Source organism: Peromyscus californicus, unplaced genomic scaffold (assembly GCF_007827085.1).
Source record: "Peromyscus californicus insignis strain IS unplaced genomic scaffold, ASM782708v3 Scaffold_13__1_contigs__length_99412109, whole genome shotgun sequence".
NCBI classification, from domain to species: Eukaryota; Metazoa; Chordata; class Mammalia; order Rodentia; family Cricetidae; genus Peromyscus; species Peromyscus californicus.
This window is the reverse complement of record NW_026294424.1, coordinates 84408153-84435676: the sequence shown is the minus strand read 5'-3', so window position 1 is coordinate 84435676 and position 27524 is coordinate 84408153. Positions and strand designations below refer to the sequence as shown.

Here is a 27524-nt window from a genome sequence, read left to right as displayed (position 1 = left end):
CTTTGGACGACTGAAATTGCCTGCTAATTAGCTGTCAGATAAGGATGAATATGCTGAATTTAATTTTTTGAAACGGAGCGAAGCACACACCACATGTACTGCTAATGCCAATGTACTTTAATGTGACTTGATTATGCTTACCATCTCACTCACTGAATCAAAATGTTTACTTGTACCACTGCTGGGTAAAACACTGCTCAGAAGGAGTGTTCAATACCAACACTTTCCCAGCCTGTTTCAAGATCAGAGCGACCTTCCTGTGCTACAGAAAAATATTATTTATTGATGAGGGATACAATTTCATTAAGAACAAGTTGGAGCTACTTAATAAGACCAGTAAAAATGAACCCAGTGACCTGGAGAGCAAAACATCTCAAAATGTGAATCAACCACAGCTAGACGCAAGCTTTTAACCACTTTAATTGGTAGAATTATAATTGGTATGCAATAGGTCTTACAACAAATGTAGATATGACATCATCAAATATCAAAGAAGTTGCACACCTTCCCATCTCTCAACAGTGTCAGCTAACTTACTCCAAGAGAGAAATGTGGCAACGAGCCAATGTCAACTAACATTTCCGAGATCAAAGTTGAAATGGTACATCCATTTGCCCTCAAAAGAAGGTTAAAGGCAAAGGTGAATCGACGTGCAAATTAGCATCTGGACCATTCACAAATTTTCAAGATGCATAGGATCGAACCATGCACCCTTGCAAGCAAGATGAAGCACAAACAGATCACATTAGACCATACTCTACTCCTCCGAGACCCCAGGGCGTGAAGGTCAGAGGTCTTCTGCTATCAGTGCTCAGGCATCCACTGTGTGTCACCCTAACCTGGATCCTGATGCACGTCTGTGAGACCTGTGTCCTGGGCCACCTTTTCAGTCAGAAGGGAGATCATTCTGTTCTCCCAGAACAGTTAACCCTGCATCAGTCAGGTGCATGGGAGGGAAGTTCAGAGCTCTGATAGCTGTCTGATGTGGCTATGATATTAACTGTCATTTTACAGAATAAGTAAAAACAACACACCAATATAATAGCAAATAATAAACTGAGATCACTTATATATATATATCTATATAATACTTGAAATGTCCATAAATAGTTTTTCTCCAGAAACTGAAAACACTGTAGACACAATTTCATAAATCCTCACAGAATGTCTGTGAGGTAGGAAGGGCTGAGGCCCCTATGAAAGCATCACCCCCATTTTATAAATGAAGACACAGCTGTGTAAGGAGGACAAGGGGTGCCTACCAGGGCCACAGGAAAGGAAAGCGGAGTTGCGTACCATCCTCTGATCATGTGCAGTCCATTGAGAAGGGGCTCCTAGCTTGCTTTCTGCTCTGACTTCTTCTCCAAAACATTACAGCCAGGCCTATCCACGATGGGATGTGACTGTTTAAATCTACTAGGGCCACTAACTTCCCTTGTGTAGACTTGAACTAACTCTCCCTGAGGTAAAGGACATCAATTATCGGCATGTATATCAGAGGGGTGCGTGCATGCGTGCATGTGTGTGTGTGTGTGTGTGTGTGTGTGTGTGTGTGTGTGTGTGTGTGTGTAGCAACATTTGTAGAATAAAGATGCTGAAATCTCTTGGCCAAATCAACAGAGGAGAAATATATTTGGCCAAGTAAGTTCTCACATGTACACATTTTATACTAACAAGCACAGCAAGGGTCGTTCTTGAGTTTTGGGGGGGGGCTGTCACCTTTGGTGGATATGGCTACCCTGTGTTTTGCTGGAAGCAATTGGAAATTAAGCAGAGCAAAAGCAATCACATGTTCGTGCACAATGGCATCTTTTGGTGTGAAAATCTTCTTGCTGTGCCCTTGGTTTCTAACAGGTGAGGGTTCTTGGGAGGAAGCTGGTTCCTCTGGCCTAGAACTGACCCCAGAAGTGATATCTGAAATACATTCTCCTAAAGTGTTTCATGGAGAGCTTTGTGTCATGGGTCAAAAATGTTTTTGGCTGGTGGAGGAAAATGAGATGTAGAATGCCCTGTTTGTACTGGCTTGTCTTTTGCCTAACTGGAGACCCGTGAAGGGGTCAGGGTAGTAACAAGAGATAGTTGTTTAGGTCAAGCATGGCCAGAGGGCATACCCTTGCAGTTTTTGTGAGGAGGTCCATTTGTGTGTGTGTGTGTGTGTGTGTGTGTGTGTGTGTGTGTGTGTGTGTGTGTCTGGTGGTTCATATTCAGGAATATCTTAATTTCTGCAAACCCACTCCTTGCTACCCACTCTGCTTACAGACTACTTCTGATGATTGTGCTTTCCTTTTGGCACCTCTGAGATTTAGGAAGAACTTCCCTCAGAGTCTGGATGGCAGGTTGTGGGAAGTCCCCTACCTGTGGTCTCCACACTAGAGGGGTTCAGGATAGCACTAGAGAGTGTTTTCTTCAGCAAAGTCACGGGGCAGGGTCTGTCCAAGGAGTTAACTGACGGTTTCTTCTCTGTGACATGATAGGACGATGTAACGTATTTTAAGATGTATGCTTCCTACTACATGAAATCAGGACATGAGACGCTGGGTGCCAATATCAGGTGCTGCAGAAGGACAGCGGTGTAGCCCTGTAATAAAGCTCTCTAGAAACACAAACAAATATAAGGCAATCGCACATGCCAGGAATCAACCTATCAGTCAACAAACTAAACACTTTGGAGAAAAAAAAATTGATGTTTCACTTTGCTGAAAATGAAAGGGTTTTACTGATGTGTGAGTGTCTTTCTACATCACAAGGACATCACAATAAATCTCAGTCTCAGTGTCAGCCTTTGATGTTTCGAACTAGGAGGCTCTTTGTGGTGGCAGGTTGTCTTGGGTAAAGTGGAGGGTTTAGCAGTATCCAGGGTCTCTACCCCTTAGAGACCCCTTGCTCCCAGATAAGTAGTAGCAGTCAAAAATTGCCACTAGACATTTTCAAATGTCCGTGGGAGAAGAAGACAAAACCACTTCCTAATGGGTAATATGTGAAATAAATGGATGTCGGTCAAGAAAAAAGACTGTTCCTCAAAATTAGTTGTACAGGATTTTGAGATCGGAGACCCAGAGGTGTTCATGTGTCTCCTTCCTATGGAAGATTAACTGCCTCTTTTAACATTTTTTAAATAGCATATAGCCATTACCCAATATAGACAGTAAGGCAGTGACCCATTGCTCTAAGGGCTCCTCTAAGATTTAGATATCTCCCACTACTCTGGAGAGCTGGCTCCGACTTGCTGGCTTCAAGAGGGTCCATGTGAGCTTTTGTCTCTCCCTCCTTCCCTCACCCTGAGACTCCACATGCCTCTCCCTTTCCATTCTGCAAGCTCCCTTCCCAGCTTCTGTCTCTTTTGGAACTGTATTGTAACTTTTCTGAAAGCCAGTGGGCGGGGATTCCCCTTGCCTTCCGGTGGCCTGGATGGGGATTGACAGCAGCCTGCGATGCTACTTTGCTCTGGCCTGCTGCTCTCCTCCTGGGCACAGCCCTCTTTGATCTTTCCTTAATTAGGCAGCTAAGAGTTGTCTCTCTGCTTGTAGGACCAAGTAGGCGTCCTGTCAGATACAGCCAGGCAAACAGCCAGGGATTACAAAGAAATCAAGAACCCCTTGCTTCCCCCACACAGGGTGATAGCCTCCAGGGACACATTCCTTTCCTCCCCACTGATAGATTCTTCACGTAATTGCCTCTAGAGAAGTTTAAGAAATAACCCAAACCAAAAGTTCCCCTAAAATTAAATCCCCAACAAGGCAACCCGAGCCCTTTTCCTCAAATCCTTCCAAAATGGGTCCTGTGGTGGGGGCTGCAGCCTCCACCTCATGGTGTCTGGCCTGGTCAGTGCAGAGATGGCCATGTCAGCTGCAAATCGGCCTCCACTGGCCTTTACAAAATGGTTCTTTTGTACCAGTAGGGGGATGTGGTAGTAGCAGCCAGAGGAGAGAGAGGAAAAAAACAAAACAAAACAAAAAACAACCATACCAACAAAACAGGGCTTGCGATTGTCGTTCAATGAGCATCAGGTACTTGTTATTAATTCTACTGGATAAGCACTTATAAATAAAGGACAGCTATTTCTTGTCCCCAGCCACCTTCCTTTGTTAGGAGTCGTCATAGAGTGGGTTGTTGTAGTTCCCCCAAGACCCGTAGTCATGGTCATCCAGCAGCCTTCCGTAGGAGGAATGCCTGTGTGGGAAGAAGAAGGAGAGGTTACTTGTAGCTGTGCCATCTGAGGACAAGTTAATACCCTGTAGCCTGAACCTAGGAGGCTCAGAGGTCCGTGGAAAAAGCATGACACAGTCCGGCAGGGTAACCTTGGACTACGTTGGCCTCAGTTATCAACATCCGCCTAGGAGCTGGCCTGGCCCTTTCTGCTGAGATCTGCTGAGTCTTTTTCTCCTTCACCTCCAGTGCAGGAGGAGGGAGCAGGGGCTCCATTTCCACAGCTGCCCAGTAAGAAAGGGAGGGAAGGGAAGGGAAGCTTGGGGCCCGGCATCTTGATGTACGTCCCGGGGCAAATTTTCCCTAACGTAATATCCACACAACCACAGACACTATTGCTGCCACCATGGCTCTTGGTGTTTTATTGCCATTTATAAAGCATGTCTATACTCAGTTTTTAGTAGATCCTCAACATCAAGACTGGGAGAAAGAAGTGTTTCTCTGATGAGGAAAATGGCCTCCAGGAAGTGTGACTGATATGCCCCAAACCATCCAGCTGAGCTGTGTGTCAAATCCCCACCTCGATCTAAAAATGGAGCCACCAGAGTTCAGGTCCCCCTGAGTCTGATTACCCTTTAGTCCAATGGCAACATGGCCTAACAAAGCTGTGCTGGCAGCCTAGGAGGCTGTAACACATCTATGATTTCTGTAAGAAAATGAAATCAGATTGCTATCACTTTGTTGAAGACCGCTGAACGGTTGCTCATGTAAGTGTATAAGCCAAAGTCTTTAGAGTGGTTCCCAAAGTCACAAAGGCTCTGGACCTTCTACTTTTCCGAGAAAATTAATTGCTACCAAAGACCCTACTCTCTCAAATGTACCACTTTTTTTTTTTCTGTCTCCCATGCCCAGCTCCGTTGCCTCAGGGCCTTTGCACTTGCTGTTTCCTAGCTCACATATCTTCCAAAATACTACATGACTCCTATAATTGCTTTATCATTACTTCTCTTCTTCAACTAGACCATATGTTTCATGAGGGTAGACATAATTTGCCTGTTATGTTTAGTCATGGTTCTATTTCTAGCTTCTAGAATATTCGGCACACAGGAAGTCAGCCATAATTGTCTGTGGAAGACACAGGAACTGAAAAAGACACATCTTGATTTCTCACACAAAGTGAATCTGTTCACAAAGATGGGCACTTCCCTGGGAATGGCATGGCCATTTAGAGACTGAAATGAGTGATGGGATTAAAGAACAGCATTAGCAAGCACGCGGTGCCTTTGAGGTTCGTGCTAGCATGTGGATATGTGGATTCTTACATGTGTCAGGGCCTCCCACAACGCCAATGCAAAATCAGAGCCTGGGCAGACTGCACTCTTTGCTGGGCCAGTGTGACAGTCACACTCTGCCAAGCTGAGGGACAAGAGCTGAATTTAGATCCAGGGGGCTGAGATCGGACTGGAAATCATGGATGCTAAATACAGTGCAGAAGACCATGCCTGGTCCACACAGTCTTCTCTCAGCCAGAGGGGAATAGTCAGCAAAAGAGAAACAAACCTGAGGGACACAAAAGACTTTATTTGCTCCACTTCCTTCAGCTCCTAAAACAATTGCTCTTTCCTCCTGCAGCTTACTGACATCAGCCAGGGGTTGGCAAAGAGATGACATTTTGCCAGAATCAGGCCCTTGCTCTACTCACTCAGAGTTGCAGTATAGCTCCAGCAAGCTGACTCAGTGGACCCTATCTCTATTCCCAGAAACTTGAAAATGCCCCACAAAAGAATCTGTTGACACTGTCATCCCACAATCACGTGTGTGTGTGGGTGTGGGTGTGAGAAAGAGAGAGAACACAAGTAGCAACCTAGACACATTACTGTCTTTTCAATATATCGGAAGAGCAGAGGCCAGTTTGGTAGGTGAAGATCATGAGCTAGCCATGGCCAACCCTCCACTTACTTAAAACCCCCTGTTCCAACCAACCACTAGTAGGATGAGTGAGAAATGGAGCTGCCCCACGAGAAGATAAAACCCCAGGCATTAGAACACCAGAGTCCACCCTCTATTTCAGCATGGCTTTGCTGCTGTGAGTTTGGCAAACATGTTCCTAATAACCCCACACCTTCAGCAATGGGGAGCCCCTGTTTCCCCTCGAAGGTAATTTAACTTCTTGTGGCACTTGAATCTCTTTGATATAATTTTATTCTCATAAACTGTCCATTTGGTCAAGAGATGTATGGCCTGAGTAGGTTTTGACCCCCTTGTCCCTTCACTTCTAAAATGGAGAGTTAAAAAAAGGCATTCAAGTTGTCAGAAGGATTCATGGAGGTAATGCATTTTAAAGGCTTGGCACACAATAAATATTGGCCAGTGCTGCTTTGTAACTTTTATTATAATGAAACTCATACAAGCCCATGCAAAATCTGCAAACAGTGAACCAGAGCGCTGAAGTGCTGGAGTCATGCTCCAGGCAAAGTAATAAACCCGGTTTCTGATATTATTGTCATTGGAATGTTCTAAAATATTACTATGGCAAAGTGAGGTCAAAGGATTAAGACTCCTCTGACCACCAGGTTTTGCAGGCTGTGGTTAATTTGGGCACTTGGGTCAATGCTACCCCTGAGTTTGCTGTTTCGAAGGAGGTGTCTACTGTGCAGACACGAGGAGATGAGGAGAAGCACCAGTCTTGCCTTTCACCTTTCTTCACCTTTCCATTTGAGCAGTGAGTGATGCTGAGTGGGGAAAGATGTGCAAGGGATATGGAGAAACCAGAATGGGGGGCATAAAGAGAGAAAAATGAGACATGCATTGAAGCCACAGGGTTTGCTCTGAACGCTTGCATTCAGGGGCTGGACCAAGAGTTGGATACGCTGGGGTTCAAGCTGGCCTTGGGTAGATCTGATGATTTTGTGGACAGAAGCACAGCTGTGGGTATGAGATAAGGGGGGAAGAGTTAGAGAGCATTTAAACCCTTCTTTCTGGGCCAGGACTTCTTATGCCATGGCACATCTTGATTAAACATGGGGAGCTTTCCAGATGGGCACGTGCAAGCAGACGCTAAGAAGTAAAGGAGGAAACATCCTCCTACTGTGACATCAGGGAGGCAGGACTCCAGGGATTTAGATGGCCCTGCCAATATTATTTAATGGGAGACCCAATAACAAAACCTCCTCTTGACTCTGTAGGACAACATTCTTTATCTAACTTCCATCTGAAGAGCGGTGGGTCTGAGTGACGTTATTGCTGGGTAAAGGCAATTTTGTTGATGTGATTTCTCAGTACAGATTGGTACCTGCCCCGTGTTTTCCATTTGTTGTGAATTGGCTCCTCTTAAATGCACCATCTGTAACTATCTGTAATAATGTGTTAACTTAATGTGTTGAGCTTGGTGCTAGGGTTATAGCATAAATATTTGAAGGTGACAGTTTACATCTAGTAGCATAGAAATTGTGCAGATGTTAACTCGGTCAATACTAGAGACGGTTCTTACGGCTTGTGGCAGTGTTATACGAAGTTGGCACAGTGGGGGAAAAATCTCAATAAAGAATGCTGGAGGTTAAAGGGTTCATTTGACTTAAAGGGAGGAAGGAGGAGGAGAATTACAGCCAGGCCCCAGAGCATGTTGTGACTTTACAGCACTTAGCTCAGTACCCACTGTGCTCCGACCGATGGCCCTGCTCTTCTCGTCTGCACTCCTCCTGCACCTGAGGCGGAAACTATGAACATGTCTCTTATTTTATCTTCTTGTCCTTACTTTATTGTCCTCGACAATGAGTGCGGGGTTTCCCTTTCTTTGAATTTAAACAGAACGTATTTTAGAAAACACCTGCTGTGTTTCCAAGGGTACATCCCGGCTCTTGGCAAAGTCTCCACCTGTGTTGATGAATACATATACACCCCAAGTCCTCTCTTTTGGCAGGGGAGACCCGCTTTCAATCATTAGTGCTTATCATGAGCTAAGCAGGAAGGAAACACAGACATTAAGACAGGACTTGGTTCGGGGGAAATGCTGCGGTCATTAGTCATTAGTAATGAAGCGTCAGACTCTGACTTCCATTAGCAAAGATGTCCGGTGCAGCTGTCCCCGTCTCCTCTGTCCCTGTACACCAGTGGCTCCTTGTTTCTGACTGTTACATCCCTGCCTGGCTCCTTTCATTGAACTGTTCATTGAAAACTTAGTTTTAGGGAACCTGTTTTGGAAACTTAGGGACACCATGACCAGTGAAATACACTTAAATACCTGTCCTTAGGGACCTTACATTCTGAGATGGGGGCATAATAGATATGTTACAAATAATTATGAGGTAGGTGGTGATAAGTTTGGGGGGGAAAAAGCAAAGAATGAGGAATTCCCAGCGGGAGGTGGGGATTGACATTTGGAACGGTGCCCAGAGAAGGTCTCAAGAAGGCATCATTTGAGCAGACGCCCGAGGAGATGAGGGATGAGTCCTGTGGATGTCTGAAATACATTAAAGACAGAGGTGGGAAAGAGGACAAAGGTCTTGGGGACAGGAACACACAACCCATCTGTGTTGCATCTACCAGGTCCCTAGTAAAAATCAAATCAAATTTTCGTATTGAATGTTTCAATTCACGGCAAAATTGTAGGCAGCAGAGACAGTGGTGTCCATCAGTCCTTCACACAGCATCATCTAAGGTTAGAGGTTTGTATAACTATCTGTCCAAGGTAGGACATTAGTGCTCTGGGGCACGGTCTTAAAGCTAAGAAAACTGAGCCAACAGAAGCCAGGCCTAGTCAGCCACAGTTACTACATCAAGTTAGTGGCTGAGTATCACAACTGAGGGTCTTATCAGTGCAGCCTCTTTCCGCCAAAATCTCAACGATGGGCACATTTCCAAACACTGTTTTCAAAATCTCCTTTCATAGTCTGTTTTTTTTCAAAGCTATTATTTTCAAACATGTCTTTCAATAACCAATCACCTTCACACTTTCACATTTACTTCTTCCATTTTTTCCAGTTCGTTATCTGTGTGTTCGTTATATGTGTGTCTCTGTGGGACACCATACCACTGCCAGACCATCACCACAGGTGAGGGCTGGAGGCCTTGCCTCTGTCAACAGATCCAGCATGGAGTGGTGATCAGTGAAAGTCCGTGTGTCTTAACAGACACAAGTGGCTCCCACTTCCTCACCCCTGCACCCCTACAGGTGAACCAGTCTCTAAGACCAAATTTAGTCCCTTACAGTTGGTTGTACTCTAATGTTCTCATGTTGTACTTGGATGGGGGTGGGGTTGGGGGCAGAGGCTTTCTATGGCTCCAGTGGAAGAGGCTGGGACACATCATTACTTCCTGGGAAGTAAGTGGAAGACAGCAGGAAGGTACATCCAGGAACTCAGTATGGAGAGGGTGAGTAGGCAGATCCAAGAGTAGGCCTACTTAGAGCCAGACACTTGGGAATTAAAAAACTGGATGAACCAAACACCTCTTAGTTTGTTCAAAGTCACAGAGGCATGAAGGGACAGGGCTGTCCATCTGGGGGACCTCCACGGCACAGTGTCTCTTACAAGTGTCAGGATATAAGGATAAAGCAGAATTATTCAAACTATGGTTCTTGGACCATCAGCTTTGGTATCTTCGCTGAGCTAGCTAGAAATGCAGATGTAAGGACCCCATCCAGACCTACCAAATCAGAATCAGGATCAGAATGACTGGAAATGGTTTGGAATATGCCCCCACCCCCACTGGCAATTTTATTCAGCGGATCCCAGAAAGTCACGGAGGTGGGAATCAAATAAGCTAGACATCCAGAACTCCAGAAGCTAATCTGAAAATATTCAGCATGTGAACAACAAATTCTAAAAGACCCTGGCCTTCACAGCTGGCCGGGGCTAGTCATTAAACCCAAGAACAAGCAGAAACCATCTGCAGCCACCATGAGACACAGAGCAGGACAGCTAACCTCTAACGAAAACGTCTGAAGAGCCCAGCCCTGTGGAGTCTAAACTTCAAGATCACATGTATTTTTGTGAAGGGTTGCCAGCACACCTAATCATGGCTCCATCCACTTCTGCAGATGTGGGCTCTTGTGTGGGAAGATTATCTCCTAGCTGAGCAGATTGGAGCAATTTACACAAAACAGAACTGACTTACACCACACTTCAATCATCACTAATTAAAGACACCATTCTGCAAGAGGTGGGGAGGGCTTTTGCTTCCCATTAAATTTGCAAATGAGCTTCGGAGTAGAGGCTGCCCGAGACTGTTTCTGCTTATGAATGTCTAACACAGATGCAACCTCACTGACGAACAGCATCACAAGAAGGCTGCCACACAACACACCGCCACACTAGTCAGCTGCCTCATCACCCTCTTCTCCCCCCTCTTCTCTTTCTCCTGTGAATCCTTTGTGTCCATCAGTGGGAATGCCAAGGACATAGTCACTCTTCCAGCCTCATGTTGGAACCCACCATCTCACCGAGCATCACATGACATACCCAGTTCTGAGAAAGATGGATGTCACAGTATTTGGCCTTCCCCAGCAGGTCCCCTCAACCTCCCCACAGAACATGTACATGTATCCCAATTTAATCCTCCAACACTCTGGAGTTAAGTGTTTTATTACAGTCCCATTTTCTACAAAGGAAGACAGTATAGACCAATTGAAGACACTTCTGCATAGGTCCTGTGTCTACTCCCATGCTGTGGTCTCTTTGGGCACTTGACACTCATCATTTTATCCTCAAACCAAGCTTGACAGCCACAGTAAGAAGGCCAGTATGGTGCTGGATGTGAATGCAGCGCTCCTGATCCGCCCTCTCACATGAAACTGCTGCTGGTCAAGATGAGTCCATAACAAGAGAGTGCTAAGAAGTTCAGGCAGGTCAATTTTATAAGCCACATCCCACGATGGCTCAGGTTATTAAAAGACACAGTTCTCCAGGCAGGAGACACTGTGATGAGCCTGGAGGTCATAGCCACTGGAGAACGGAAGTGTGAAAACCGCTGGCTAATGAGTTTACCGAGGACGTTGGAGCAAAGGAGCACTTGGAGAGGTAAAGGCACGGAGCCCTGTCAGCAGAGCTTGCAAGGTGCACTGTGTGTGGGAGGTGAGGTGGCCTTTTCCAGCGGCTTTGCACTCACAGGGACATTGGTTGTGCCAGGGCTGAAGCCTGTAGGTACAGGCCATAAGCTAACAGCTCCCTTATGACCTGGGATTTCAGTTAATAGCCACGTGATAAGAGTCCACCAGATAAGAGAATACTGATGTGCTATTGTTCTTAGAAATATGAACTGATAGAAGCAAAACAAAGTTCTAGGCTAGATGAAGCCTAATGTTACACACATGCATGTACACATACACACACACACATACACACACACACACACACACACACACACACACACACACACACACACACACACACGGAGGGGCAGACATCAATGGAGCTGACTGTATTTTTGATGAAGGATCAATTAGAAGTATTTTCCATGAATCTGGCAAGGTAACACCTGAAGGGGTTTTAGTGTGGCCCAAGACTCATGAAAACAATTAACCTATTTATATCACCATTTCCCCCCATAAATGTAATGGAGCAGTAGAAAGGGGTTTTCCTTAGGGGTTTTCTAGTGCATGGGTGCGACTAACTTGTCCTTAAGTGCCAAACATGGGTAGATTAACATGTAAGTATCACCCTTATGCTCACACAGGATAGTTCTGCAGAATATCACCACTGGTGATTTGAAAAATGATTATAATTTATCTATAAGTTCCTTTGGCTGGGGCAGGGATGTATTTTTAGCATACTCTTTGTTACAAAGTAACAACGAAGCTACTTAACTCATAAACACAGGATATCTACAGCAGTAAACCAGAAGTTAAACTAGAGTGGAGAGTCCCACTCACACCACGTGATTTATAAAATTATGTCTGATGTTCAAAGAAATTCAGACTTGATGAAGACAGAGGTTTTTGTTTATAAATCCGAAGGAAATGTCTGTTTCTACAAAGGCTTTTGGACTTGAGTGACTCAGACTTTTGTTTCCATTTTTCCTCGAGAACTGTCCTTTTCTGTCTTTGTACCCTAGATGGAGGTGATGCTCCGAAGCCCTCTCATTCTCGATACCATTATTAGGTTGATGTGATATCACGTGATAACCAAAGATGGGGTACATAAGGGAAGGAGGAGGGGTGCATTCCCCGGTGGGTGCTGGGCTGGGGTGACCACAGGAGATAAGGGGACTCATCCTTCAAGGGAACAGGCACAGGGGGATGAGGTGGGGGCAACAGATGCTCTGTGAGAAAGGAACACAGCTTTGATGAACAGAAGTAAGATAGGAATGTGTGTGTGTGTGTGTGTATATCTAATATATGTGTGTGTATTTGTGTATGTGTATGTGTGTGTCTGTGTCTAATGTATGAATGTATGTGTGTGTGTGTGTTTGCATGGTGTGTGTGTATCTGATGTGTGTGTGTCTGCGTCTGATCTGTGTATATATGTGTATATGGTGTATGTGTGTGTGTATTCGTGTATGTATGTGTGTGTTTGCATGGTGTGTGTATGTGTGTGTGTATTTGATGTGTGTATGTCTGTGTCTGATCTGTGTAGATATGTGTATATGGTGTATGTGTGTGTGTGTGTGTGCACACAGTGCCATGTGATGTACTCTGACCTTTGTCACTTACTTTACCGAGTGTCACCTCTATGACTATTACTGAGCTTATACATGAGAGCTCGGCTCATGAAGCAAACAAATACATGGAAAATATAATAATAAACATTGATAGCGTCGGGGATGAAAGTAGTAAAGAGCAAAAAGGATGGCTGACGGACCCGAAACTGGAAAAGAAATCTTCATGAGGAAAGAGATGCATGTTCACAGACAACGCACAGGGTAGAGCATCAAACACAGCAGTAAGGGTGGGGGTGCATGGGAGACCAAGGGCCTGGGCGGGGGGCGGGGTTGGCATGCTCTGAGAACTGAAGGGGAGCCTGAGTCTGGACCGAGATGCAGAGGGCAAGAACCAGGATGGGGTGATGGGGTTGGAGGAATTTCCAAAGAGATGGTACCAGCTGCTAGATCGCCAGTGCACTGGAGGTCAAGGAGGCCATGTTCATCATGGCAGAACACGCCCATCCTTCCTTTGTTACTGCACAGTACAGGCTGGTGAAGAAGACAGGCCACGTCCCATCTGTATTTACAGCTGGAAGGACGGACACTCGGTGTGAGTAAGGTGGCTTTGAGGGCTTTTGGATTTTACAGAGTGACAGGAAGCAAGGACAGGGCTTCAAAGAGTATTGTAACTCTCTGTCTGGCTAAGGAACACAAAATTTCAGCTACCCTCTGTGTTCACCTTCATTTTATAGGAGAAAGTGTTTTCAAAGCTAACAGTATAGGGACATAATTGGGTGCCGAAGCCCAGTTTTCTAGAAAATCCTACATTTTCCTTTTAGTTTTCACATATTTGGTTAGAACTAGTAAACACGCCTTGAATAGATTGATTGCCAACCAACTGATGAGTGTACAGAACATCAGGAATTTAGGAACCACTGATTCTGCCCTTTGCCCCAGCCCACAGATGAGGAAGCCTTAATTCGCAGAGGTGTGTGGCTTCCCCAGAGCAATGAAGTGATTTCAGGGCAGAGGTGCCCACAGAGGGACTCTAGGTAAACCTTGTCCTATGACACCATCATGCCATATACTCGGTGTTTTCTTCTACAAACTGTCTGCCCTGTCTAGTGTGGGGTTAGTTTATTGGCCACAGTCACTTCCCTGCCAGTATTTCTGAGGGATGAGATGCCCATCACAAAACAAGCCCGTGGCAGAACAGCCTTCAGCCTGGAGCCTCACAAGTGGAGTCTTGTTCTTGTCAGGGAGGAAGGAGTGTCTCACCTGATCTTTAGGTATGCCGCAGCTCCGAACACCAACAACACCACGGCAATGACGGTCACGGTGATGGCGGCGATACTGCCTGTAAAGGAGGAAAGGCCCAGAAAAGACCGTGAGGGAGCTAGTTCGGTGGTCTTCGCGTACACAGTACCTAACCTTGTCTCCTCTGGAAGAGGAAAATGCTATTTACCTCGGACCATTCTGATGGAAGTTAGAACCAGAACAAAAGCCAGGACTTCAATTCTGTTATTGAACTTAAGAAAAAAAAAAATACAAAGTGAGGTTCAGTAAGTGGTTGATATTTCTTATGGCATTTATCATGACGTGTTGGATACTCTGGAACATGAAGGGCCGACCATTCATATCTCATGACAGTAATATCTCACGGTCCTTTGAAGAATGATGGCGGTCAGTCGGCAGCACTGTTATCTGCAGGGGAAGAAGATTTTAAGCTTCCCAATGTCTTCCTTTTCCTGTTTGGTTGGGTCCCCTGTGACATATTGGGGGAAAGGTGTCCTATTCAAGTGCCACTATGAAGTGATGCCGCTGAATTTTTAATAAACTGGAACCAGACAGCTGTTTCAGTAGTGTCCACTTCAAAGGGGTCACTTTGGTAAGGAGATGTGCAAATTTCATGGATGTCATCAGATCAAAGCATTGGAAAAACAGTACTTCTCTTTGGGCAGTACGGCCAGCTTCCATACTTAAACAGTAAATTTGGATTCTAGAGAATGAAGTCAAGTTTGGTTTGCAGAACAAAGTCAATTGTTTAGGTAACACTTTTTATTGTCATTGATGTAGCAACATTGTTATAAAGGAACACAAATGCTTCATGCTGTAGCTTGAACTTTGGTTCCTAAAGCAGTATAAATGGGAAGGTAAATAGACGGACAGACCAACCCTTTAGGCATGTGACCATATAAAAATAACCGTCCTGCCTCTGAATATATCTTTGGAGTACAGCACTCTTTCTGTATAAGTTTTGGGCTAATAATTTATATACTTTTCTTTTATTCTACCTTAGAAGTGTTAATGATCAATTAGACTCTTGTCCCGAAATATTTCATAAGACTTTTGGGGTAACATACCTGTTTACTCTTTCAGTACACCACTTACCGCTTTAACAAGTGAATGGAGCTGTACTTAAATGCCTGGGGAAAAGCTGAGAGATCTGGAGTGAAATATGTAGATCTGCGAGCATATGTGTGTGTGTGTGCATAAGCGTGCATGGCATGCGTGAGTAATCATGATTGGCTGTATGACCAGGAGCTATTTAGTCAACTAGGTTGGTTTATATGTTCTACTCACCTCACAATGATTTTAACACAGGTAAATGAGATGTCACACACACCAATCTGAAGAATTGTTCAATGCATGATCCCAGACCATTTCCTATCTCTTGCACATGAATCTTCCCCCACATTCTTAAAGATTTATCGATTGTAAATTATTTGGCATCTCCTTTATTTCCACCTTCCTTCCATGAATGGCTTGTGCTTATTGTTTCTCCCATTATCCTTCTACCAGAAGAAGCAGGGCATAGTCAAGAAGCAAAGCTTTTTCCTAACTCTTCAGCAATTCCCCTGAAGTTTTAGGTGAAAGGCTACATCAGGCGTCTGCATTCCCAGTGGTTACAGGAGAGAGCCAGGGGTCATTCCTAACATGAAGACAACGCAAAGAGCTTGGTGTTTCCACGGAGACTGGCTATATCAACCATTTCAGAGCCTGCATATTCCAGGACAACTCGCATGTCCATCTCTTTGCTTTTAGAAGGCTTTTGAGCCAGATGAGTGTAATCATCGGTGTGGTTTATCTCTCCCTTTTTACGGCATTCAGTAGATCATGGTGCCATTGCTGAAATGTACAGATCTGGTCAAGTGGAGAAAGCCCGAGGTCAGATCCTCTTATGAAAAATCTCCACTCCTGTTTTGAAAGGCAGCTCTTAGCTTCTTGGCCCCCAAACTGTGCTGAAATCAGAACAATTCAAAGTTCACGGGAGCCTCTTAAAAGCTCTGCTGTGAGCTTTCAAAGGGAGGGCTGTAACCGCAAGGTAAGCTGAGGGGGGCATTTGACAATTAAAAAAGATGCAGTCATTGCAAATAGGAGCAGTTGAAAAAACTGACCTTTATTTTACCCCCCTCCAAAAAAAGAAGGGAAAGGGATATAGCTGGCTCCCCTGAAAGACTCTTAAAGCACCCTAAGGATGGTTTACTGCAGGATGTTGTAGGTTTGACCTTCTTCGGGGTCTTCCCTAACTCTAAGCAGCTGGACCTCCTCCAGTCCCTCCATTTACCCTGTTTATTTATATACCACCTCCTTTTCAAATAAATCAGGCAGTTCCCCTAACTCAAGTGCTGTTCTTTTTTGTGTGGAGACAGCAAGTGACAGAGTGTCCTGCTTCTTCTCCACATCACCGTGGCCATCTAGCTCCACCCTTCTATGGCCACAGGTGACGTCATTCTTGTTACCAGAGATGGAGGTTACAGGTGACATTTTACCTGGTTGTCTCCTGGGGGATGCTGGGTAAAGTGTCCTTTAGAGAGTTGGTTCTACCAATATGAAGCAAAGGGTATAAAGTAAAACGGTTTGTGCTGAAGTTTGGGACCTTTTCATGAGCAATTCTGTTACCCACTGGCTGTTTGAAGGGAGTGGTACACCATCCCCACCCCATCCCCACAGGAGTTAGAGTCTTCTGGAAGGAGATCTTTATTATCCTGAGCCCAGAAGATTCTGTCTTCTGAGTCTTCCCTCAGCAGCTGTGTCTGTCCTGGGAAGACCCATGTGGAGGGCTCGGTGGTGTGTGTGTGTGTGTGTGTGTGTGTGTGTGTGTGTGTGTGTGTGTGAGAGAGAGAGAGAGAGAGAGAGAGAGAGAGAGAGAGAGAGAGAGCTGCTAAGCTCCTGTGAGTACTGCTTTCTGTGGCAACTGAAAAGGCTTTGTTTTATTTTTTCTTTCCTTGTGCAAACAAATGCTGTTCCCCCAACTTTTGTTTAAACTAACCTGGAATTCCCCTTGTCATCTTATTCTCCCTTTTTTTTTTTTCAAGATGGGACAGGGAGAAGAACTAGGAGGCAGATTTGGTTGTGGGGACAGCTTTGCCAACAAGAAATATACAGGCCCTTGTGGGCCGTGTGCTGGGAAGGGGTGTGGGCAAGTTTGTGGCATTTTAATTCTTCCTCCTTGGTCCATTGTTTACAGACCAGGTGTGACCCATGCCATGAAGCTGTGGGATGGGCAGATATTGGAGAACTGGAGGAAACACATCTGTACATTGTGTAAGCTGATACAAGACATCCCTCTGTGCTAGCACATTGTACTGTGCCGACATGTTCTGCCTAACTAAAGAGCTCTTGAAGATCCAGAAACCAGAGCCTCCTTGAAGTCCATGCCACCCCAGAGCCTGGGATTTCTCAGAGCACCCTTTCTGTCACTTTCATACTGGCCCAGAATGAGAATAATGGGCTCAAGGATAGCCATAGCTCCTGTCTTCTGCAGGTGATTACTTCGGGCCAGCCCTCAACTAAGAAGGTTACACCTCTTTAATTCTCTTTCTGAGCTGAATGGGCACACTCCCATTTTATAAATGAGGAAGTCAAGGCCCGGAAAAAGTGAGATCTTGATTAAAGTTTTACATTTGGTAAACCATGGCGCTAACTAACATCTGAACCCCAGGCTTGCTTCACCTGCCTTTTGCATTGTGATCATCGTCAGGCTAGTTCCTTCCTGGAGCCCATTCCTTGGGCTCCTCAGCTCTCATCTTCTCAGTTCATTGTTTGCTTTGTTCTTGTCTTTTTCCTTTATGACATAACTAAATAGCAAGGCTTCTGAGATGCTTTCCTGACTGACACTCTGGGGTTACTGACCACGTGTCTCCTGTTTTCAAACACTGGATTGTGTTTTTTAGCTTCCTTAGACAGATTTGAATCATAGCCTCCTGCATCCTCTCCCATCCTTTGCATCCTCTCCCATCCTTCGCATCCTTTTAGTACCAGGCACTGTCTCTAGCCCAGAGTGGGTACTTAACTCTTTCCTTCAGTGTTGAATCATTCATTGTAATATTGGCAGGAAATATGATAACCAGAAGTTCTGACCTCAGTCACTATATCAAGGAAGTTCTTGAACACAGGCTTTGCAGCTATTCATCCTGGCTGGAATCTTCTGGTCTAGGTCTTATCCAAGCATCTACCTCTAGGACTCCATCCTACCCTGCCCTAGACCTTCACCCTCCACACTATTTAATAGATGGCCATAGGGGTTGGCTAGAAGAGAATTAATTTAGTAATGACTGGCTAGAGACAGATTAGACCTGTGCGACAGCCATAGCAAACTCCTAAAAGGACATGCCCCTGCTGAGATATGGCCGGCCCCTGCTGAGATATGGCCGGCCACTGCTGGAGGAAGCACCTTTGTCGATGACCAGAGGCAGTCCTGGAACAAACATTTTAAGGGGCCTCTCTCTCTCCATGATTGCCTCGAACCCACAGATGTGTGGGCTTTCTCGTTGTCTCCAACTCAAGGGCCCTGCCCATGTCAGTGCTGTTACCTGTATCACTTAACTTTAAAGTTCCCACTTTTAGAATTTTCTCCTTGTGTGCACTCCCCACCCCAATTAAATGAAAGAAGCATTTCATTGGAAGTTTTTGTTGGGGATATTTGCCAAATGCACCCAGAATGAAAATGCCAGGACATGATAGGGTGGATCTAAACATCGTGTGAATAAACTTCACCAGTGTTGCTTGAGAGCGTGGGGGTGGGATGGGTGGAGGTGGGGTGGAACAGGCAGTGGAGGAGTGTCCAAGGATGAGGGACAGGAGAGTACTTAGCTCCTGCCCATTGTTTAGACACATGAGCCACGCAGCCAGCCAGAGAATTTAGTTCATATGTGTGAGCACTTGACCCAGGTCCTGGGTATGTGCACACACTCCTGCTGCATTTAAGGAGAGTGTGAGCACTTGACCAAGGTCCTGGGTATGTGCACACACTCCTGCTGCATTTAAGGAGAGTGTGAGCACTTGACCCAGGTCCTGGGTATGTGCACACACTCCTGCTGTATTTAAGGAGAGTATGAGCATTTGACCCAGGTCGTGGGTATCTGCACACACTCCTGCTGTATTTAAGAAGAGTGTGAGCATTTGACCCAGGTCCTGGGTATGTGCACACACTCCTGCTGTATTTAAGGAGAGTGTGAGCATTTGACCCAGGTCCTGGGTGTGTGCACACACTCCTGCTGTATTTAAGGAGAGTGTGAGCATTTGACCCAGGTCCTGGGTATGTGCACACACTCCTGCTGTATTTAAGAAGAGTGTGAGCACTTGACCCAGGTCCTGGGTATGTGTACACACTCCTGCTGTATTTAAGGAGAGTGTGAGTACTTGACCCAGGTCCTGGGTATGTGTACACACTCCTGCTGTATTTAAGGAGAGTGTGAGCATTTGACCCAGGTCCTGGGTATGTGCACACACTCCTGCTGTATTTAAGGAGAGTGTGAGCATTTGACCCAGGTCCTGGGTATGTGCACACACTCCTGCTGTATTTAAGGAGAGTGTGAGCACTTGACCCAGGTCCTGGGTGTGTGCACACACTCCTGCTGTACTTAAGACTCATTAACAACTCTCTCAACTGTTCTTCAGTATTAGCATACTTCCCTTCCTACTTCCTGGGTTCATAAAGTCAGGGAGAAATAGGCAGAAACAGGTGGCCACTTCAGAGTGTGTAACAGCTCCTTCATTCAAGGTTATCAGGACCCTAGGGGCACTTAGCCTTGAGTTCTTTCTCTCTCAAAGTGCCTGTCTGTGGGTGTGTTGGGGGAGGGGTTGAGTACCAGAATAGCATGTGCCTGGATTTCCATTTATTATGGTAGGCTCTTCCATCTTTGCAGAAGTGATATCCTTCCTCCAAATATCAATGATAATAATAGTAACAAGCAATGATAGTACAAACAATAGCAACTAACGCTTTCCTGCTCTTAACTGGGTAAGCTTCAGTATTTCAGAACATCTCTCCCTCGTAAGAACCCTGTAAACTAAATGCTTTTGCTCTCTCCACTTTACAGATGGAGAAACTGAAGACAGAGGTGTAGGCCCCCAGACTATGTTGGTAACTAGAAGGGCCTGCTACAAAGGACATGGCTGGCTTGGAATCCATGCTGCTGTCCACTAACTGCCCCTGCCACCTTCACTGCTGTGCTGGCACTGGGCTAGGCATTAGATCAAGCCTTCGCTCTGGATGTCTTGTCTGCTTTCTATTGGCTGTCCAGAGTCAGGGTCTAATTCAAGACTGTGTAGTAGTTTGGGTCCTCCTCTAGGTACTGTGAAGATGAGTCAAAGCACAGTAACAACTGGATATTAAATACCCCTGTATACATGGTAACTGACATGTCTCTGGTGGGGATATGTGTGTTGGGAAGACAACTAATTAGAAGCAGCCACAAGGCACAGGACAGCAAGTTAAGATACGAGGACCCATGGCCCTGTTTTTGAGTGCATGTATGTGCCTGTGTATGTGTGTCCCTCCCAAAATAACTGCTCAGATTGCTACCAAATGTGCAGTGCAGTAGTCATCTGTGGTGATATTTTATTTGTGCTCTAACAAATAAAGCTTACCTGGGGATCAGAGGAAAAAGCCAGCCACTGTATTAAATATAGGGGTCAGGCAGTGGTAGCACAGGCCTTTAATCCTAGCATTTGGGAGGCAGATATCCATCTGGACCTCTGTGAGTTCAAGGCCACACTGGGAACAGAGCCAGGTGTGGTGGCACATGCCTTTAATCCCAGCACTAGTTAACCATAGAGGTCTGGAGGTCTGTACAGACAGGAAGTGATAGAGCTGGGCGGAAAGAGGAAGTGATGTAGCTGGGCAGAGAGAGGAAGTAAGATGGCAGGTAGGTATATAAGTGTGGGTACATGGTAAGTAGCTCTCACTTGGGCTGAGGATTTCCTAGAGGTAAGAACTTGTGGCTGACTTGTTCTGTTCCTCTGATCTCTTCAGTTTTCACCCCAATATCTGGCTCTGGGTTTTTTATTAATAAGATCATTTAGCAATTTGTGTTACAGTCACCCCACAGCACCCATGAGGGACTGATATTATAATCCTCTGCAGATTGAAAAATCCAAGGTATTCAAGTTCCTCACAGAAAAGGAAAGAGTATGTGCATATAGTCTATGCACGTTTTCCATAGACTGTAATTGCCTTTGGATTACTTAGTAGAGCCAGTCAAGTTATAGGTTATCTAAATAGTCACTGGACTACACTTTTTAGGAGAAAATGACAGGAAAAATATTTGGACGTGTTCAATACAGACTCCTTTGTGGTTCAAAACTTTCTGATAGGGGATGAGTGGATAAAGAAGGCTGAAAGTTGACTATAGCCAGGGATCTATGCCAACAGTTTGGTGGTGGTGGAGGTGATAATGATGGCATGTGTGTTCTGAGTGGAATGAGATGAGGGAGTGATGCCCTTGCCCCTCATATAGAACCACCTAAACGGATGGGATCTCTGCGGCTCCTGAAGGTCATGTTGACTTCCGGCCATGGATCCTGCTTGACTCTCACCCCTTTACCTCCCTTAGTCTACTCCATGTTGTGGGCAGCTAAATTTATCTCCTCCATCGTTCTACAATCTCGCAAGGCTGTTTTCAATGAACTCCCTGGTCTCAAAGGCTCTTTTGGATGGACTCCTGCCTTCCTCTTGATCTAGGAATGTGCAATACTGAGAAACTTCTGCCAGTGGCTTGCCGAGGCAAGCATCAATGTCTGGGAACCACACAGGGGAGTCCAGGTTTGGACTGACAGACAGGAAGGTAAGCAGGAAGGTAGGCAATGCCAGACTTTGTATTTCTGCCTGTAACTGAGAGAGGTGGGTCTGGGAAAGTTGCAACAAGTCTTGAGAAGAGGTGAGAATGAATCATTTCTCTGGGTGGGCAGGATTTGGACAGACAGCAATGGAGGCATGAGGTAGGAGCCAGCTAGGAAGGGGGCAGACAGCTAACATTTCTGGGTCAGCACCAGGCTGCACGCAGAAGCACCCTGACTGAACGTCTCATCTAAAAAGGAGCCAATCCTTCTGCCTCTAAAGCCTCGGGGAAGAACAGACAGAAGGAAGTGTTTCGTGAACTAGCACAAAACACCAAGATCTTAGTAGCCAGTCTCTTTACTTCCTGAACTAGGAGACCATGTGACTCTCCCAAGGTCACATGATCCACAGAGACGAACCTTGTGGACACAAGAAGGTGTAGTGGAAATGAAAAAGGGTCATGAAAAGGTCTACGTACTCAGGACCAAGTCACAGAATGTTCTGAAGGTCAGGCATGATGTTTGATTTTTAACAGTGTAGGAAGGTGAGGGACCCCTAGAAGCATTCTGGGAAGAGGCACACAGGTTTTTTTTTTTTTGTTTTCCTGAGAACTTTCTCACGTCCAATCTCAAAGGGTAGATTGACCTCAAACCCCATTTTTCTAGATATCTCCTTTTACTCTGGCATAACTGATATTGCATCTGTAGCATAACTAATGCGTATTTACACCCAAGGTACAGGCATGGGATGTATTGCCATGCTGATGAGTCAAGTGTTCGGATCCTATCTGCTCTCATTTGGAAGTCTCTGAAAGCCAGGAATACCAAACCATGTTTCTTTATTTGTCTAGGCCTAAAATAAGAAATGATAGAATAATTCTGATTTTCTCTGAAATATAGCTGATTTATTATTAGTTAATTAAAATTAATAATTTTTGGAGTATGTATGGGGATGTGTGCATATGCGTATGTGCGTGTATGAACTCACGTGTGCATGCGGAAGTCCCAGGACAACTCTGGATATGGCTCCTCAGGAGGCGTCCACCTTGCTTTGTGAGACAGTATCTCTCACTTGGACATGGGGTGCACTAACTAGATGAGGCGAGCTGGCCAGTGAGCCCCAGGGACCTGCCTGTCCCTCTCCCCCTAGCACTGAGATTACAAACAAAGCCCTTTGTTTTAGGTGAGTGTTCAGGCTCCACTCGGATCCTTATGCTCGTACTCAAGCACTTTCCCCAAGGAGGCATCTCTCCAGCCTCAGAGCTGGTTTAATCACACTTTGTTAGTACTTACGGGGTGAGGAAGACAGCTCTTTATCATCATATGCTTCGCATGCAGATCTCTAGAAGTGTTTTAGTGAAGATAACCTGAGCTTGTCTCCGCATGTTCTTCCTTTTCTCTACCAAGCCCTTCCTAAACCTTTAAATCATTGATTTTCTACAGTCATTTCCTCAAACACAGGGTAAGAAACCAACGGACCGAAATTAGGCAACTGCTATCCATCGGGAGTGTTTCTCCTCCTTTCTACTTGTATCTCACAGCTAGTCAGTAGGCAACTGGGCGAGCTTGCAGATTGGCTTCAGACTGGGCCAGGAGCACAACTGTACCTTCACACTTCCCGTATTTTGAAGACCTGGTGTGGAGACCAATTATCCTTTGACCTAAAAGTACGGTTGTGGGCCAGGGAGACGGTTCAGTAAGTTAAGGCCTTGCCACACAAGTATGAAGACTTGAGTTTGGATCCTTGGCACCCACATAAAAGCCTGGGGACACCTCTAATCTCAGTGCCGGGAAGGCAGAAAATGGGTGTGTCCCTGGTTCACTGCCAACCACCGCAGCCAAATAGGTGAACTTGAGGTTCAGTGAGAAGCCCTGTCATGAAAACCAAGACGGGGAGTGACTGAGAAAGACACCTGACTCTCACCTCCAGTTTCTACACACAGTGTGCACACACATGCATGTACAACCTCTCCATGTACAGACACGAGCACGTACACACATAGATCACACAGATAAATAATAAACTCTTGGCTTCATAAAGCATACAGCTAGAAATGAACAGTGGAAAGGCCAATCTTGGTCCAGATAATAAATGTCATGAACTTCACACCCAGGTGCCACTTCCTCTCAGCTCTCCTGGGGACACCGCACTGCACTCTCGGTAAGGAAGCATGGAGCGCAGGCTCGCAATTAATGACACCATTTCTGGCGGGTCTCCGTTACCATGGTTTTAAAGTTTCTTCACTTCACTGATAATTACAGTCTTTTCCAACACAAATGAAACCTCCTCCTTACTTGGAATTTATTTTAACTACCTGTTTAGATTGCCTAGTCGCAGCTCTCGGTTGACATCTGTAACACGAGCTACCTGGGGTTTCCAAGAATAGCACCGATCTTGCTTATCCCTTTTCCCACAGCATAGTGCTGTCTAAGCTGATTGCCACACAGCAACTCCGGGGCTGTCGGGAGCACGGCGCACATTCAGTTGGCCAGAGGGTGAGTTCCACACCCAGTCTGCAGGGAATGAGGATTATTGAGGACCAGCTTGGGTTTCTCAGCTCCCAGTGAGAAATTTATAGTGTCTTACATTCTGTGAATACTGCCTGAGGGATGGTAGATATTACAGGAAGGATACCACCCTGTCTCCAGGAACTCTGAGAGACGAGGGTTGTGCCGTTATTGCAATCTCTACTCTGTTTAGTAGTTTAAGAATAAACATGAAGCCTGGCCATGGGGGGAAAAACAATACTGGGGGAGATAATAAGATGGAAGAGTTGGCAGAGGTCTCCAGTTGAACTCACCCACTCTGCCAGGTGAAGCCCCTTTCCCTTTAGGGCTTCCCAGTGTTAGCACAGCCTTTGACTGTGGAAGTCTCCCTGTTCACAGGATATGAGCAAGATGGCAAGGGCACTGTCAGAGCCTGAGGCATGGTCCTCCCCTTTTGCCAAGTAGTGTGCATGTTTATTGTCTTTAATTATTACTGTTTCAGGTCATTTATTCCCTGGGTCACTTGTCCCAACAGCTTTGGGGGAGAGCAGTGACATCAACATAATTATGGTAATCCCGAGGAATCTGAGCTCTCCTAAGAACCATTAGTTAAATTCAGCCTTGTCCTCGTGTAATTAATCACCAAGGCCCCATAGGGCCTGCTTTCAGACACTGTATTTACCAAGTTTGAATTGTCCCAGACTTAGGCCTCTGAGGTTTTCCAGTTAAAAACACTGGAAAGAAAACTAATTTCCCAACTGTGATGCAAGTTAGTGGAGGGCACTGCCCGGCTCCTCACTGGTGTGCCTCTTCTTGTCGCTCACTGCTGTTTCCCCCGAGCACCCGAAGACTGCTTTTCTAGGTCGGAAAACTCTAGCTGTTTCATTCTTCAGCCCACTCCCTTTGGTTCCCCAAGTGAAAAGTGTTTCTGTTTCAGAGGGGAGCGGTTAATCTCCTTCACACCGTTTGGATTATCCTTTTCTGTATTGTACTGAAGACAGGTACTTACACAGGCTTTTATTACCCAGTACTCACTGTAAGTGTCCCTTCGGGAGTCTTAAAATATTTTATAAACACTCTAAGTTTTCAAGCAAAGAAAACTAGTCTAAAAGCGTCTGAGCCAGCCGTAGCCACCCCCCAAAATTAAGAATCCAACTGTAATAATAACAGCTGACATCATTTACTGTTAGCTGTATTAGAAGAACTTCGTGCAGTTGTCTTATTTATTCTTACTAAGAGTTTCACAGAATAGGTACAGTTCTGTGTGTGACCTCGTCTTGAAGATGATGTCCAGTGATCGACAAACTTACCCCAGGGTCTCTCATGTAGCGAAAGGCACTGGAGAGATCTGAGTCTGAGAGTCTGATGATGGTGGAGTTTGTACCATCATCGGCCCCCTTGCTTTTCTGCAGCCCACCTTTGAAGTTACCCCACACCAGCTCTAAATGGAAACCTGCTATAGAGTGTCTGATGGCTCACTTCCACCTACTTAGTGTGATGTCTTCATTTTAGCTTAAAATTCATCTTTGTCTTTAAGCCAGTGGTCTACTCCTTGAAGGCCATTCATCTAGCCTTCCGTGTAAAACACTGTAAAAAAATGCCATCTTTTAGGGCCAATATTATTTTTCCTAGGATTGAGGAAGCAGGCATATTTAAGGACAATATCAATTCAGCATCACTTATATGTTTTCCTGACACAATAGTCCCAACTCAATCCCCTGGGGTGAGATCTTTAGACTCTTTTCGGACAAAGCTGATGGGTAGATGGTGACCTACCCTCCATTTCCTGACTAGTTTCTGTAGCTAAAAAGGCATGCTGTCCTGAGTTAGACCGTTCTAATGGTTCTGTGTGGAGATGAGATTGGGCTAATCCTCATCCATATCTCCCAATGAGCCAGCAGCTGTCGGTTCCTTAACAGCATTATCTGGGTTTATATGCTAACTCTCATTTTCTCAGTAAAGCATTTTCAAAACCACATTTCACCTATCACTGATGAAAGTCAAATATGAAACAGAAAAGAAAAATTGTTCCACAGAGACAGATATTCTCCAAATATAATAAAAGATGACATTGGGGCAATTAAAATATGCAATGGTTGTCTTGCTACTGGATGATGATATAAATGGTAAATAGCTAATTTTATTACCTTGACATATATTTTTAAAGGGTATCTTAGAAATACTTCAAAATCAGACTAAGGTTTAAGTCATGAAGGTAAGTCAAAGGAGAAACAGATGATTGTGTATAACTGAAATAGCATCTAATAGTGAGAGTCCATTGGGATTAGCAAGGTTTGAAGGTTAGCAAAAAGAATCTAGCCTATAAAAAGAAAGTGTGACTGTAGTTCCGATGAACAGTCATAGATAGCAGCAGCCAACGCTAAGTGGACATCAGGATGTGGGCAGAAAGAGGTGTGTCGGGGGTGGGAGAGAATGGAGACCCATCATGACATCAGAAAGCCCTTGAGGTGGTCTGTTGTCTCCAGAGGATATCAGAGGTGAGGGTGTTCAATATTTTTTTTCATTTCCAATTCAAAACTCAGAATTTACAGAGTTAAGAAAATGTGTGGGTTTCTATATAAAACAAAAAAAATATTCATTTTTTAAGTATTTATTGAACACCTACACTGAGCCAGGCACAGTGAGGTGCTAGGAATATATTTTTGAGTCAAAACAGACATTTTCTCCCTACCCCCATGTACCTTGAGAAGCAGTGACAGCAATGACCGAAGAGCTACCCAGCTAAGTATATCATCCTCCTGTGGAGAAGGGATGCAACTGAGCTGTGATCAATTGTAACCGAATGGACTGGAAGTCACACAGGAAACAAGCATAACAAGCCATGTTGGAGCAAGATTTGAGGACTGAATTGGAATGAAGTGTTCAGAAGATTCCAGAAAAAAAGCATTACATAGATAATGACCCTAAGTCATGAGGAAGACCAGCAGACTTAAGAACCTGAGAGTCAGCTAGTCAAGGAGATGCTGAGAGCGAGGGGCAAGTGTTTGGATGCCACAGGGGTGGCGGGTAGAGGCCACATAAGGTGCAAGCTTGGGAGCTTCTCGTCGAAGGCTGAGAGATTGGTGGAAGTTGGTGATATGAGTTCTATCTGATTTGTGTTTAATTCCCACTCTGACTGTTCTGTGGTGAATAAGCAACGTCTGGGAAATGGGGCAGTGGAGAGGTGGGCTTGGAGGCCCCTGCTGTGGGCCCTGAGAGCCCTGACTGGAGAATGGGCATGAGGAAATGTG

General features: G+C 45.2%; 1 protein-coding gene across 1 annotated transcript in view; it reads right to left on the bottom strand.

Moving 5' to 3' along the window:
• Positions 1-402: 402 nt before the first annotated feature.
• Parm1 (prostate androgen-regulated mucin-like protein 1) overlaps positions 403-27524 on the bottom strand; it is a 102144-nt gene continuing 75022 nt past the window's right edge. The window contains exons 3-4 of the mRNA XM_052735355.1: positions 14002-14080; positions 403-4170 (exon numbers count right to left, since the gene is read on the bottom strand). Coding sequence (XP_052591315.1) covers positions 4086-4170; positions 14002-14080 — 164 coding nt within the window. The 3' untranslated portion in view covers positions 403-4085. The remainder of the gene's footprint in view (positions 4171-14001; positions 14081-27524) is intronic.